Source organism: Monodelphis domestica, chromosome 1, assembly GCF_027887165.1.
Source record: "Monodelphis domestica isolate mMonDom1 chromosome 1, mMonDom1.pri, whole genome shotgun sequence".
NCBI classification, from domain to species: Eukaryota; Metazoa; Chordata; class Mammalia; order Didelphimorphia; family Didelphidae; genus Monodelphis; species Monodelphis domestica.
The window spans coordinates 693,866,173-693,881,269 of record NC_077227.1 but is presented as its reverse complement, the minus strand read 5'-3'; the positions used below and the strand labels follow the sequence as shown (position 1 = coordinate 693,881,269).

The 15,097-nt window shown below is 40.7% G+C and overlaps 2 protein-coding genes across 3 annotated transcripts in view; both read right to left on the bottom strand.

Moving 5' to 3' along the window:
- Positions 1 to 10,673, bottom strand: part of LOC100019607 (carboxylesterase 3) — a 79,112-nt gene extending 68,439 nt beyond the window's left edge. Inside the window, exon 1 of the mRNA XM_056802097.1 lies at positions 6,704 to 10,673. The gene's annotated coding sequence lies outside the window, so the exon portion shown is untranslated. The remainder of the gene's footprint in view (positions 1 to 6,703) is intronic.
- Positions 10,674 to 10,811: 138 nt separating this feature from the next.
- Positions 10,812 to 15,097, bottom strand: part of CES2.2 (carboxylesterase 2-like protein 2) — a 41,710-nt gene continuing 37,424 nt past the window's right edge. For both annotated transcript variants that reach the window (XM_003339752.4, XM_007477110.3), the window contains 2 exons: positions 14,701 to 14,779; positions 10,812 to 13,820 (listed from right to left, as the gene is read on the bottom strand). In XM_003339752.4, coding sequence (XP_003339800.2) covers positions 13,637 to 13,820; positions 14,701 to 14,779 — 263 coding nt within the window. In that variant the 3' untranslated portion in view covers positions 10,812 to 13,636. The remainder of the gene's footprint in view (positions 13,821 to 14,700; positions 14,780 to 15,097) is intronic.

Sequence of the window (15,097 nt, the reverse complement as noted above, 5' to 3'; positions counted from 1 at the left end):
TATGAAAGGAGCAAGGCTTTTCTACTTGTGTTCTAATGGAGATCAGAAAAGGTGGCAGATCTAAGAATGATCAAGAAATCTGGAAATAACAAAAACTTTTTCATCCAGCCTGCTGGTGCTGTTGAGAGTAGCTGGGTAGCTCAGTGATTGAGAGCCAAGTCTAGAGATAGGAATTCCTGGGTTCAAATCTGGCCTCAGATACTTCCTAGCTGTGTGACTCTGGGCAAGTCATTGAACCCCATTGCCTAACCCTTACCACTCTTCTGACTTGAAACCAATACACAGTATTGAGCCTGTAATAGAAGGTAAGAGTATTGTTGTTGTTGTTGTTGTTTTGTTCTTGTTTTTAAAGAAGCCTATGGGCATTGGGACAAGGGTCCCAACAGGGAAGCTAGCACAAATTTAAACAGGCTATAAATCTTCCAGGACTCTGAGGAGGTACTCTCCAGAAGCACCTGAAGCCTTTAGAGCTCGGATTGATTGTGCTTTTAAGAACTGAAAGCTTGCAGAGCTTGATGGGAATCTCCAAGAAGCTGGAAGTTCTGAATTGTATTCTCTGGGAGGCCAGGAGCCCACAGTACTGTAACTAATGGTGCTCCAGGAAGTCTACAGGTCATAGTTTCTAACCAGGGAAGCTGGGATTGGAAAGGTAAAGATCTAAAAATAACTATACTCAACACAGGACAGTCTCAGGCTGTAACAGTCCACACATGTGTATGTATAGGGTAGATGTTTGATCTATGGAATTGTATTAGGAAACACATGGTCAGACCTGAGCATGGCAGTAAAGATCTTGACCTTTGATCTCAGCATTTCTAACATTCTGGGGCGAATCCAGGCTTCTTTGTCTTCACCTGATTAGAATACTCCATGCCTAGAACTTGTCGTAATTTATACTTGAACCAATGTAAATCCACTATGTGCTGTTGCATAGGCATTACGTACCTCATACCTCATTATCTCAATAAAGACAGAACCGGGCGCAACCCTGCTTCTCTTTTTCCTTTTTCTCTTTTCTCTTTCTTACCTGCCTGCTGGCCACATGGAAAGCTCCTGCTACAGAGCCCCCCATTGTCTTCGCTCTTTACTCTTTTCTTCCTTCTCTCCTGACCACCAGCCAGTGCAGTCTGCATTTGGCTCCCAATTCTGCCAGTGGTCTTCATCTGCTTCTATTCTCTCACCTGATTCCTGATCCTATCTAAGAATTCTACTATCCACACATTCTTGGCTAATTTTTATCTTTCTTCACAGTATGCCCTACAAAGAAAGATAACAGGAGCTTGCGCCCACTCTTCCCTGCAATCTGATCTGTATGTGTCTGCCTCAGTTTAATGCTAATGTCTTTAATCTCAAAACCTCTCTCCAGCTTCTGTTCTCCTCCTCAAAGATCATAATCTGGTAGATATTCCCTTATATGTAGTGGCTGCTGGTCAGTTAGCTACACAGGCAGTGATGGCAAACTTATGGCACAGGTGCCAAAGATGGCATATAGAGCATTCTCTGTGGACACACGGTCGCCCTCCCCACACTGCCCCACTGCCAGAGTTTGTTACTAGAAAGGCAGAGACTCAGATGAAACTGCTCTCCTCCCCATCTCCACTATGCCTTATAACATTGTGGATGATTTTTCACATCGCCTGCCCCTCTGCCCAGCAGCCCAATGGGAGCGCACAGGGGTTGAGGTTGGCAACTCACAGGCAGCAGAACTGGAGGGGAGCAGAGCATGTGAGCCAGTCCCCTTCCCTTCTTTACTCATTGAGGACATTCCTCACTTCACCCACCCAGCAGCCCAATAGGAGCACTTTCTCCCTCCCCTGTGTGGGGTAAAGGGTATGCCTGGCACTCAGTGGAAAAGAGGGGCAGGGCATGCAGTCTGCAGGGGTAGGGCAGGCATAGCACTCTATCTAGGGGAAAGGATAAGGGCAGGGCCAAGTACTCTATCTCTAAAAGTTTGGCCATCACTGGTCTAGGGGACTCTAAGAAATTACTTCTTCAAACACAGGAGAGATGAAAGCTAATGAATGGAGCCCAGAAAATCAAGTAACAGTCTAAACAGGGACTGACTACTTCATGTAAGAGTATGGGAAGGGGCAGAGTCTGGCCCTGGCATAAAGTCCCCAACTGAGAATTGAGGATGAAGATATGAATTAATGTAAGAGGATGAAGATATGAATAAATGTAAGAAGACACTAAACACAATGAAGACATATAATAAATCAAAAGATTTCAAAGAGGTAAGCCCAGAAGAAGAAAGTGATTTCACAAAAAGTATAAACAGAGGCTTGGGGTAATAGGAGAATCGTTTGGCTATAAGGGACTTCAAGAATGTCTGGAAGGAAAGTATTGAGAGATGAGAATATGAAATTATAAGTGAAATAAGAGCTTTGAAGGATTGGGAAAGAAAACAATTGCTTGGAATAGATGGTAGAAAATCTTATTCAAGTAGCACGCCATGAAAATGAAAATGGAACTAAAGGAACTTAATTACTTCTGAAAATACTAGAACAAAATCAAAAGCTTTTTTAAAAAGGAAGAAAAGATGAGGTAACTACTATCAAAAAACAACTGGCATGGAAAATAGGTCTAGGAAAAGTTATTTAAGAATCATTAGATTGTATAATTCCAATATTAAATAAATTATTTAGAATAATTGGCAGTGGAGACCTACCAAAATCCTTTTATGAAACAAATATGGTGCTTATACCTAAACTAAGAAGACTGAGAAAAATTATAAGTCAATTTCATTAATGAATATAGTTGAAAAAATTCTAAACAAAATGTTAGCCAAGTGACTACAAAAATATGTCACAAAGATTATACATTATGACCAAATAGCATTTGTACCAGGTATGCAGGGATTATTTAATATAAGTAAAACTATTAACATGATTGATTACATCAACAAAGAAATAACAAAAATCATATGATCATAAAAAGCTTTTGACAAAATATTTTGACTCACTCCCATTAAAAATACTTGAAAATATAGGTATAAATGGATTTGTCCTGAGATTAATAATGAATATATATTTAAAACAATCAGCAAACATTATCTGCAATGGGGAGAAATGAGGAGAACATTGTATACAGTAACAGCAATAATGTATGATGATCAACTGTGAATGACTTTACTTCATTTTTTTTAACTCATACCTTCTGTCTTAGAATCAAAACAAGGTATTGGTTCCAAAGCAGAAGAGCAGTAAAGGCTAAGCAATTTGGAATTAACTGACTTGCTCAGGGTCACACAGCTAGGAAGTCTCTGAGGCCATATTTGAATCCAGGATCTCCTGTCTCTCAGTCTGGCTCTCAATCCACTGAGCCACCCAGCTGTCCTCCTTTACTTTCAATGAGGCAAAGGATCCAGGACAACTTTAAGGGACTTACAATGAAAAAAGGATATCGACCACCAGAGAAGGAACAGAGTCTAAATGCAGATTGAAACATACCGTTCTTTATTTCCTCCATGATTTTTTTCCCTAGTATAAGCAGTGTCTTGTTTCACAACATGATGAACAGGGAAATACATATTATATGATAATAGATGTACAAGCTGTGTAATATTACCTGCCTTCTTGGGGAAGGGAGATGGATGGGAGGGAGAGAGAAGAAAAAAAAGAATGAGATGGAGATTTTTTGACATGGTTAATGTAAGAATTTGTTTCTCTTGGATAAGCATATTATGATTCACTACATATTTAAAACAAATCATATGTTGTTACATATTATATTACATTATATAAAATAAATAGTTGCTTTAAAAAAAGAATCACTAGAGGGTAGCTAAATGGCTCTGGCTCAGTGGATAGTGAGCCAGGCCTAGAGACAGGAAGTCCTGGGTTTAAATGTGATCGCATACACTTCCTAGCTGGGTGAATCTGGGCAAGTCACTTAACCCCCATTGCCTACCAAGGCTTACTGCTCTTCTGCCTTGGAATCAATACTTAGCATCCATTCTAAGATAGAAGATAAGGGTTAAAAAAAGTCTCTGGACAACCAGAAAACCATGATCAATCACTCACAATTGATAACTGCCCAGAGCAATTATAACCAAAGGGCAAGTGAAAATAGAAATAATTCACCAGATTTATCCTGAAGGAAACCCCAAATGGAAATGACCAAGAAAGTCAAAGTCAAAATCCATAGCTTTCAAGTGAAAGAAAACAATACTTTGAAAAGCAAAAAAGGCCATCAAATGTAAACATAGTCAGCCATAAATAAGGTTAACCACAACTAAATAAAAGAGAAAAATCTTGGAATATGATATTCCAAGTGGCAAGAGGTAACACCTTTCAACCTGTAATTAAATCAAGGAAAGTAAAACCATTTGAGTAAATGGAAGAGACTAAGTAATTATTTGCTTATATCCTAATAGAGGAGAGATAAGTGTTATTAAAAGACAGAAAGATAAGTTAAGATGGAAAGGGCCAGGGTTAACCTGGAGAAGCAAAGAACATTTGATGCATGTCTTCAAGTATTTAGCAGATTGTCATATGAAAGAGAGGATACACAGTTTTGCTTGTCCCTATAAGGCAAGAGTAGGACCAATGGACAAAAACTACCATGGCCAATTTCACTCCAATGTAAGAAAGAAAGAAAAAAACTTTAAAACAACAACAACAACAATAAACCTTTACCTTCTGTCTTAGAATCAATATTCTATATTGGTTCTAAGGCAGAAGAGTGGTAAGGGCTAGGCAATGGGGGTTAAGTGACTTGCCTAGGGTCACACAGCTGGGAAGTGTCTGAGGTCAGATTTGAACCCAAGACCTCTCATCTCTAGTACTGGCTCTCAATCCACTGACCTACCAAGCTGTCCCACCCACCCATCCCACACAAAACCCCTTCTAACAATTAGTGTTGTCTAGAAATAAAATGGACTTCTGGATTAAGATGGTTGCTGTGTAGAAGCAGGACTCTTCCTGTCCTCACCACTGACCTATATAGACTATCTCAAAAGGCCAAAAAAACCCAAATTCAGATGAATGAAGGGACTCCACAGGTAGGGAGCAGCATTGAAGGTACATGGGATTTGGGCATTTCCACACTATGAGGGGGTGAAATAGCTCCCAACAAAATGTGAGCCGATCAACCCTCCCCCACCCCACCTATGCAGCCAGAGTCAGAGACAGTGTGCCAAAAGCAAGGTGAGGGAGGGGCAACTCTAGCTCTTTGGCAGCTTACTAAGACCACCAGGGATTTGCCTCTGAAAGCAGCTAGACTTGAGACCCCATTTTCCCACATATGAACAAGAACACCCAGCAGGTTGAAAAGTATGGACCTTGGGCACTGAGATAGAGCAGAGAGGGGTGGCACACAATAGAAGCTGGGGAGACTCAAGAGGTGGCCTCAGGTAAAAACCTTTCTCCTTAGTTCCATACACAGAGAGCCTGCCCTCCTCACTCAGACTTCTGACTAGAAAGGGAAGGAAAGACTAACATAGTGATAATTTTTATGGAGAAAAAATCCAGACTACAGAGGAAACAGCAGAAGACAATAAACAAGTAAATGCATCCAAATCTCTCCCCCCCCAAAAAAAAATGGAAATTGGCCACAAGCTCTTGAAGAATTTAAATCGGAACTTATGAGAAAGATGGAAGAATTTTGGCAAGAAAAGTGGGAAATAGTTCAAAAAAAGAAAATAACAATTTAAAAGACAGGAACTCCCAATTGGAGAAAGAAGCTCAGAAATCAAATGAAATGATAAATAAATTGTAAGTGGTATATGAGGATATGCACAAAATAAAAAGGGTGGGGAATAGAAGATGGCACCAAGAGAAACTTGAAGGAATAAGATAAATAGAAAAATCTATACCACACAAAGAGGTGCATGGGAAAGGAAAGGGAAGAATACAATTATAAGAAGGAGAGGAAGAGAGTGTTAATAGGTAATACTTAAACCTTACTCTCAGTGGAATAAATTCTGAGAGGGATGAGCAGCTAGATCCATTGGGGTATTAAATTCTATCTTACCCTCTTACCCTACAGGGAAAGTGAGAAGGGAAAAACCAAGGGGGGGGGGAAGGAGGGGCAGGGGGTAGGGAATTTAATAGACCTTTAAAAAATAAGAAGGGAACAAAAAGGGAGAGGGCAGAAAGGGAAGTAAAATAAGGATGGGAATGAGGGGGACTGAATAAAAGCTAACCACTGGTTTAAAAGGAAAGAGCAAAAGAAGAAAGGGCAGAACTAGGAGAGGATATCAAAATGCTAGGGAATTCACAGGTGGGTAATCAAAACTCTGAATGTGAATAGGATGAAATCACCCACTAAACAGAAGCAAATAGCAGAGTGGATTAGAAACAAAAACCCTACCTTGTCTATAAGGAACACACATGAGGCAGGTAGTCACATATTGGGTAAAGTTAAAGGCTTGAGCAAAATCTTTTGGGCTTCACTGAGAAAAAGAAGGCAGGAGTATATCTGACAAAACCAAAGTAAAAATGGATCTGATTAAAAGAGATAGGGAAGGTAATTAAATCCTGATAAAAGGTAGTATAGACAATGAGGAAATAACATTAATCAATATGTATTCACCAAATAGTATAGCATCCAAATTGCTAAAGGAGAAACAAGTGGAGTTCAAGGAGGAAATAGATAGTAAAACTATACTAGTGGGAGACCTGAACCTTCCTTAATCAGATCTAGATATATCAAGCCAAAAAATAGAAATAAAATGGGCTAGCGAGGGAAAGTAGTCAGTTACCTGTTGCTGCAAATCTTCAAGAAAAGGTTGGATGATCCTTTGCCAGGATATTTGAGAGGGGATTCTTATCCCATGATGGATTGATCTGAATGGTCTCTGAGATCCTCCCCAATTCTGAGATCTTATGGTGCTGCCAAGCCCCTCCCTATCGATCATGCTGTAGGGTAGAATCCAAGTTGAATTTCCCAATGAACAAACAATATGGCTCCTATAATCTTCCCCAGGGCTGTGAGCTCTCAACAGACAGTAGGATCTATCCTAATTCCCCAGAATTTTAGTTCCTGGTTAATTTGGCCCTGAGAACTGTCCCTGAGGTAATAGGAGCTCTGCCAGGTTTAGTCAGACTGCCCTTAAATTTACCCAGTCCACTGCTCTCCAACCCCCAACCAACTCAAACAGAAGGATCATAGATTTGGAGTTGGAACTGCCTTTGGAAATCATCTGGTCCCCTGCCTAAATTCATTTAACAAATGAAGGAACAACAAACTTTTTTGTGCTCTCTGGAGTTATTAGCTCCTTTTATAAAAATAACAACAAACCTTACCTTCTATATTAGAGTTGATACTAAGTATTGCTTCCAAGGCAGAATATTAGTAAGGGTTAGGCACTGGGGGTTAAGTGACTTGCCCAGAGTCGCATTGCTAGGAAGTACAGTAATACCTTGGTTTTCATTGACATTGGTTATTGTCAGTTTCATTTTTCTCGAATTTTTTCCTTGAAAATTTTGTTTCCCTTTTTGTGGGTTGCCTCAGATTTGTGGGCCTGCCCACTTGACATTGTTGGCTGATGTTGCAAAAACAAAGGATGACCTATGGATTCTCCTGCTCAGTGTAACCAATAATGTATTGAAAAGCAAATAAATTTATTTATCCATACAGATAGTTAACAAAAATCAGACAAAGCATACTGAGGACATTATATACCTGACTATGCAAAATGAATGACCTCTCTCATTGGGAGTAAGATATCTCATCTCAGTCAAGTAAAATTTCTCTCATAGTATCTTAGCTGAGAAGAGGGACATAATCAACGTAATAACTCCTCTACATGGCAGTTTCTTTCCAGTCTTTCCAGATGGTGCCTTGATACTTCAGGTCCTTATGGAGGAGGATTCCCCTTCCAAACAATAACTTCTCTCTCCCCTCCTCACCATCTTCCATATGCCAAGAAGAGTCTTCAGAAAGGTAAATGCCACATTAAATGTTCATTTATCTTTACATTACTCTTGTATATTAATTTCTTATTGTTTTTAGTATTAAACACTATGTACTCTCTATAAGATGTGATTTTGGTGTGTATTTTGGAGTGTCTCGAATGAATTAATTGGATTTACATTGATTCATATGGAAATAATTACCTTGGATTTTGCTGATTGTTTTCAGAGAAATTATCAAAGAAAATTGAGATATCACTGTATCTGAGGTCAGATTTGTACTCAGGACCTTCCATCTCCAATCATGGCTCTCTATCCAGTGAGCCTCCTAGCTGCTTCGTGGTTGTTAACTCCTAATGTCTAGATGTACCAGAATCTTTCTAGGGGACTGAGGCACCCTCTGTTTCAGTGGTTCTGCCAGGGGCTAGATCTGAATGCCCTAAAACTTAACCACCTTGCTATTATCTAACTGATTTCCAGCTAAGGTAAAATTGGGGCCACATTAGGAAGACAAAGGAAAAGAAAGGACCTTTCAATTCCTATCTTCCTCATTCTTAAGATGAAGGGGCTGGAACAGATGATTTCTAAGGTCCATCTATTAAGGTCTTAGTGCCAAGTCACCAGAGAATATAGATGGACTTTCTTGCCCTGGAATTGGCTGCCAATTAGAGAACTAGTGAAGGTGACTAGAAGTTAACTCTAAATATATCAACAAGTTATGAACAAAAGTCAAGCATTTAAATCTGAAATGAACCATTGAAGTCATCTAGGCCAATTCACTCATTTTCAGATCAGACTATGAGGGTTCAGAGTTGCAAAACAACTTGTCCAAGGTCACATGGTTAGTAAATGACAGTGGATAGAGAGGTGGCCCAATATATCAAGTGTTAGATTTGGAGTCAAGAAGACCTGAAATCTGCCTCCGTCACAATATTAGTCCAAGTGACCTTTGACTCATCATTTAATTTCTCTCAGCCTCCTTTTCCTCATTAATTAAAAAGGGATTTTAAAAAGCATCTTGTTTACAGGACTGTTGTTAGAATCAAAACATACATATATATGGATGGGCATATATACATATATATAGGTGTGTGCAAAGAGAGGGAGAAAGAGGAAGTGCTTAGAACACTTTAAAGTTCCCTATAAATGCTATTATTAGAACCTAGATTTGAACTTGTGTCCTCTGACTTCTAAACCAGCCTGGGAGGAACATTGAAGCTAAGCATTTTTCCCTTATATGACCATTGCTAGAGGCTGATTACTATGGAAAGGAAAACTTTGTCAAGTTCTGGACTTTCTGCCACTGAGTTGGAACAACCCAACAGTGGGAATATTAGAGAGATAAGACATTAACAAGACTGACAGTTGGTGGGGGAAGGGGAAACTGGGAGTGGCAGTTGGTCTTGTAAAAAGCACTTCCTTCCTGGTCCTGGAAAGAGAAGAGCCTTGTTCCCTGTCTCTGGATAGAAGTGGCTCTATTCCTGATTTTCCCAACTGTGTGTTCTCTCTGGATTCTTGTGATCGTGCCATCGACAAAAGGACTTAAGGGAAACAGTTTGAACTGTAAGGCCAGTTTTGAGGGGCGTCAGCCCAAAGAGACAGGCCCAACCAGACCTGAAAGTCAGAACTTTTCTCCTCTTGCTATCTACTGCTAAGATTTTTGAAATTAAGAAAGCTAGCACAGATTAGCATAGACAGGAATAAAAGAAACCCTCCACCAGCCTGTGAGGCCTGGTCTCAGCTCAAAAGCTGAGAGAAACTCAAACCTCATATAGGGAATCCCTCTTCCCTCTTCTGTGATACCCTCCCAATCCAACTTGTTATTAAAATTTATCTTTATTGGATATTGAAGTCAGATAAAAGGACTAACATTTCAGGGGACATAGAGGGAGCTGAACCTCAGGACAGCCATTCAACTAGAAACAGTCCTTATTGGACCCCTGATGGGTTACTAGGTCTGGTGGGAGGCTTGTCCCTTAGAAGGGTCTGTGCTTACCTGCTCTTGGGTATCTTCCACATCAATCCATAGAGAAGAGGTCCTCTCAGGCTATCATAAGTGGCCCATTTTCTTGGGAACCCCATTTTTCAAAAATAGCCTCTCGGCAAGGGGCATCTCTCTCCTTTTACCTCACTGGCAGCCATATTTCTGCTCTCCATTCAACTCCTCCATTCCCTGCTATAAAACCTTCCATATCCCCTGTTTTTCAATACCACCCATTTTCCCCAATAAATATTACATTACATGAGAGTAATCTCTCCCTCTGCTGAGCCCCTCTTATTCCTCTACAAAACTCTACAACCCTCAAGACTCAACATTACCCTAAGGTTTGGGGCTTTCCTAAAAAGTTGTTGGTAGTAGGTGAATTCTCCCTTATCAATCTATTAGATTATAAGCTTCTTGAGGATAGGAACTGTTTTTTCCCTTGCTTTGTATCCTCAGTTCTTAGTCTAATACTTACATGGCACATAGTAGGCATTTATTGGTTGATTAATTGAGAATAGCAATTCCAAATAATTAGAAGTCCTACAGGAGTAGAGGAAAAGATCTACATTGTCCTCCCCATTATAGTTCTGTCCCTGGCTCTCAAACTAGGTGATAGTCAGACCACACAGTTATCTCTTCTTCTCCTGAAGAGGACTCTTACAGGAACTCAAATAGAGGTCCTCTTCCCCATAAAGCTGTATCCAGGAACTAGACATTGGTTCAGAACTTTGTGTTTTCTAGAAAACATCTCTCCAAGAATCTGGCTCCAAATATCATGGGGTAGGAGTTAGGACACCTGGATTCCAGGTCTGCCTCTGTCCCCATTGGGTAAAGTCAATTTTCTCATCTAAAAAATTAAGGATTTGGATCAGTTGAAAAGGAGTTCTAGAAAACAACTTGAAATATAAAGATAATGGAACAATAAGGAAGTGGAGAAATAATATACAAAAAAATGAGTCTGGAAAAGCAAAGAAAAGGCTAAATGGGGTATAATTTATTCATCTCCATGTAGAGCAAATAGGAAAGAAAAAAGAATGAATCAGAAGGCAGTATTATGAAGTAGGGTCAAAGAATCTGAGGCTAAACCCAAGCAATCCAAGAAGGCAGCTAGGTGGTTCAGTGGATAGAGAATCAGGCCTGGAGAAGGTAGGTCCTGAGTTCAAATTTGGCCTCAGATAGTTCCTGGCTATGTGATCTTAGGCAAGTCACTGCAACTGCCTAACCTTTACTCTTCTTTTGCCTTGGAACCTATATTTAATATCAATTATAAGACAAAAGGTAAGGGTATTTTTTTTAAATCAAAGCAATACTTCAGGAGGCTCCATTCAAGGAAATCTTGCCACTAGACACCTACACTTGAATGCTGCCAGCTCTAGGACCAGGTGGTAATCTCATTGAGACCATGTGGCTCCTGTTATAGGAAATCTCATGCCTCTCCTCTACTCCCTTTCCCTGACAAGGTATCTCTAGATGATGATGGGGTTCTCTGGGGAGGCCTAAATGGATGAACAGATTCTCTCTGTTTAAAGTGGGAATTCTCTTCCAGGGGCTGGGTCTAAATGTCTGGAAATAGAACAGCTCCACCATATCCAGCCTCACACATACTGGAACTACACCTGTATGGAAAGAAAAAAGAGACCCTTCCAAGAGACCAATATCACTGAATGGAAGAGTACATAAAAGAAGATACAATGTAAGAAAAGGCAGGGAGGGCTCAAATTCTTTTTTCTGGTTATTTTTGGAGGCCCCAAATTCTGAAGCCAAGGGATTTATATTTGATCCTACAAGTAAGAGGGGACCACTAGAGTTTATTACAGAGAAGGGAGATGTGGTCAACCTATAGCAGAGGAAGGACTGGAGTGGGAAGAAACTGAGGCAAGGGAAACTAACCAGAAGGTTATTGCAAAGGTTCAGATATGGTAGCCTACACTCTACACCAGTGATGAGGAACCTATAGCATGGCTGCCAAAGGTGGGTACATGCTGCCCCATCCCTCAGAGTTTATTACTAGAAAGGCAGGTGGATTCAAGCAGACCTGCTCCGCCCCCCCCCCCATCCACCATGCCCAATGACATTTTTTCTTATCCCCCACCCTTCTGCCTAGCAGGTCAATGGTAGCACACAGAGGGGGAAGGTGGGGATCTCACAGGCAGCAGAGCTGAAGGGGAGCAGAGAGCTTGGGCCACTCCCTTCCCCTTCTCTACACTTGCTGGGGGCATTCCTCACTGCACTCACCCCTCTGCCCAGCAGCCCAATGGGAATGCTTCCTCCCTATCCTGTGTGGGGTAAGAGAGGGGCAAGGGGAACCTAGCACTTGACAGGCGAGGGATATGACATGCTGTCTGGGGAGGGGGTAGGATGGCAGCAAGACCTAGCACTCTGTCTCTAAAAGGTTCACCATCACTGCCCTACACCCTACACACTCCAGATTTAGTTGTCTGAACCATAGATGAACTGTCTTATTTTCTTAAGCAGAATCTTCATAGTGACTAAAAAGTTTTAATTTCCCAGACCTGAATTTTTCTTAATAAAGTGAATATTTTCCTTCAGATGTCTCTGTGTCCACAGATGTGCTAGAAACAATCTGTACTAGAGCTGGCTGTTAAATTTTTGGTGTGAGCATTTATACCTCAGAAATTGGCAACTATTACAAATTTGGGTTTGGCTCATTGTTTTGTTGATTTCTAGACTTAAATAAGCAATAGGGAAAATGTGAATAAGAAAACTTTAAGATGTGTTTTCAGAGAGCTGGCTTTTAAACATTTACCAACATACCCTTGCCCTATCCGGTTAGTAAAATGTATTATTGTTGTGAAATATCTTGTTGGCCTAGACTATTACAGTACAGAAACTTTTTTTTGGATAAAAATATAGATGTAGAAGAATCATCTTGAGTTTGGGCTCAAATATAGCTTTCCATGCTACTCCTTTTTAAGTAATCACTTGAATTGGGTTGAAATCTGGCCTCAGATACTTCCTAGCTGTATGACCCTGGACAAGTCACTTAAGACAAGTTAACCCCAACTACCTAGCCTTTGTTGCTCTTGTGTCTTAGAACTTGATACTAAGACAGAAAGGGGAAAAAATTTAATTGATTTGATTATCTTGAAGTTTTATTTTCAGGACCCACAATGCATCATGTTATCTCCTTACAAAAAAGTTGTATAGAAACTGTTTACTAATCAATAAAGCGCAAACAGATGGGTCCTCTTCTAAGTTGTCCCTAGAAGCAGCTCAAGGTACTGAAAAGAGCCTTAGATTTGGAGGTAGGGGATCTGGCTACTTAGTGTCTGCACCACCTTGGCCAAGACCTTTCCCTTCTCTGGGCCTCGGTGTTCACTCTTGTTCAATGATTTCTAATGTCTCTGCCATCTCGTAACCACTCAATCAAGAAGCAGTAATTTTTCATCTACTAACTGGCAGATTCATTCTGTGCCCTGAGGATACAAAGACAAAGAATGAAATAATTTCTTTATAATTGTCTGATTGAAGGAGGGATTTTGTCTTTAGTGATTCAGTGGACTGGTTGGTCTCCTCACAGTCTCACTGTCCCAGGACTGGAAGGGCCCTTTCAAATGAGATAATCTTTGTAAAAGTGCTTACTTAGCACCGTGCCTGGTGCATAGTAGGCACCATAAAAATGCCTTTTCTTTCTTTATATTGGTTAAATTCTTCTCCAATAGCAGGAATGAAAATACTTGGCCCAAATGCATTCATTAGGCCTATGGAACTCCTCAAAGGAAATGCTTCTGTGTTATCCAAATGCAACGATTGCAAGAATGGTTAGGCTCAGGAATCACAACTCCATCCGGCCCTTTTGGAGCAGTGATTCCTTCATCTTCTGGGGTACGGTCTTGGTCCAGAACTCTAACTTATTCCCCTTCAGGCTCTTTCCCACAGACAACTGCAAATTCAGCTGCATATACTCTTCGTTCTGGCCATAGGCTGGCCATTGCAATAAGTCTGCACCATTTGGGTTCCTGCGAGAGACAACCAAATGTTTAGAAATGAAAGGTGCCAGTCTAGCAAGCCACCATTGGCTCAGTCTACTGCTAGCTGAGGAAGGGTCTCTAAGGTAGGGGTCAGCTGACAGTGGTAGCACCCATGAAGAGACTCACTAGTTCACCCATCCCAAAGCAGCTTGGTCTTCATATTTCATTGTTGTGCCTTTTTAATGCACTTGGTGAAAGTGCCAAAGAATGAAAGGACTCCCTAGTTAATAAGTAGCTCAGTCAGGTTTTGAACTCAGATTAATAGACTCCAAAAGGCAGCTAGGGGGTACAGTAGATAGAGTGTCAGGCTAGGAATTGGTAAGACTCATCTTCATGAGTTCAAATGTGCCCTCAAATTTTACTATCTGTATGTGACCCTGGGCAAGTCACTTTACCCTTTTTGCCTCCGTTTCCTCATCTATCAAATGAGATGGAGAAGGAAATGGTAAATCACTCCAGTATCTCTGCCAAAAAGATCCCAAATGGAGTTGCAAAGAGTCAGACAACTGAAAAATGATTACATAGTAACACTGGACTCCAAATCCAAAACTCTTGTTTCTACCAACTGTACCCCAAGGGGAAAAAGAGGTCCCTGAGACTCAAAGGGGATGGTTTGGGCCAAGAACTCTGGTGATCTATCTTGTGTTTCTTTCAAGATGCCCATGTATAGGCTGAGTTGGCCAGAGCAATGCCTCCTTTTGGGCCATGAACTTGAGGGTATTGGGTATGCTTGTTCACCAGACTTTTATTTCCTCCTAAACAAATTAAAATCAGGAAACTTCTTTATCAGTGGGAAATCTTGATGCCATCAGGAACAAGCTCAACCTTATAGGGAAATTGTCTGGAAACCAAGAGCTATGATACTCACCCATGGCGGGCAAAGTTGGCCCAGTAGCTCATCATCTTATGGCTCAGGACTTTTTCCTCTTCGGTGGTATCACCTAAAACTAAGAACAGAAAGAGAAGCATTGTGGGTAAGGTCAAAATGCAGCTCTCAAGGTCTCTTTTACTCCAGTGCCCATCCCTAACCCTTCACGTTACTCTAGTTGATTTTGGCTTGGTTACCAAATTCATCTTCCTAAAATCATTTTCTTTCATATTACTCCCCTGCTAGAATATCTCCCAGAACTTCTGTTGGCCTACTCTGCGTGACTCTATTTCCAAATATCTCTCTGAAAAGTGAAGTGGTGTGGCGGGAGCATAAATAGGAAGATCTGAGTTCAAACTCAGCCTCAGACACTGATTATCTGTCAACCTGGTTAATT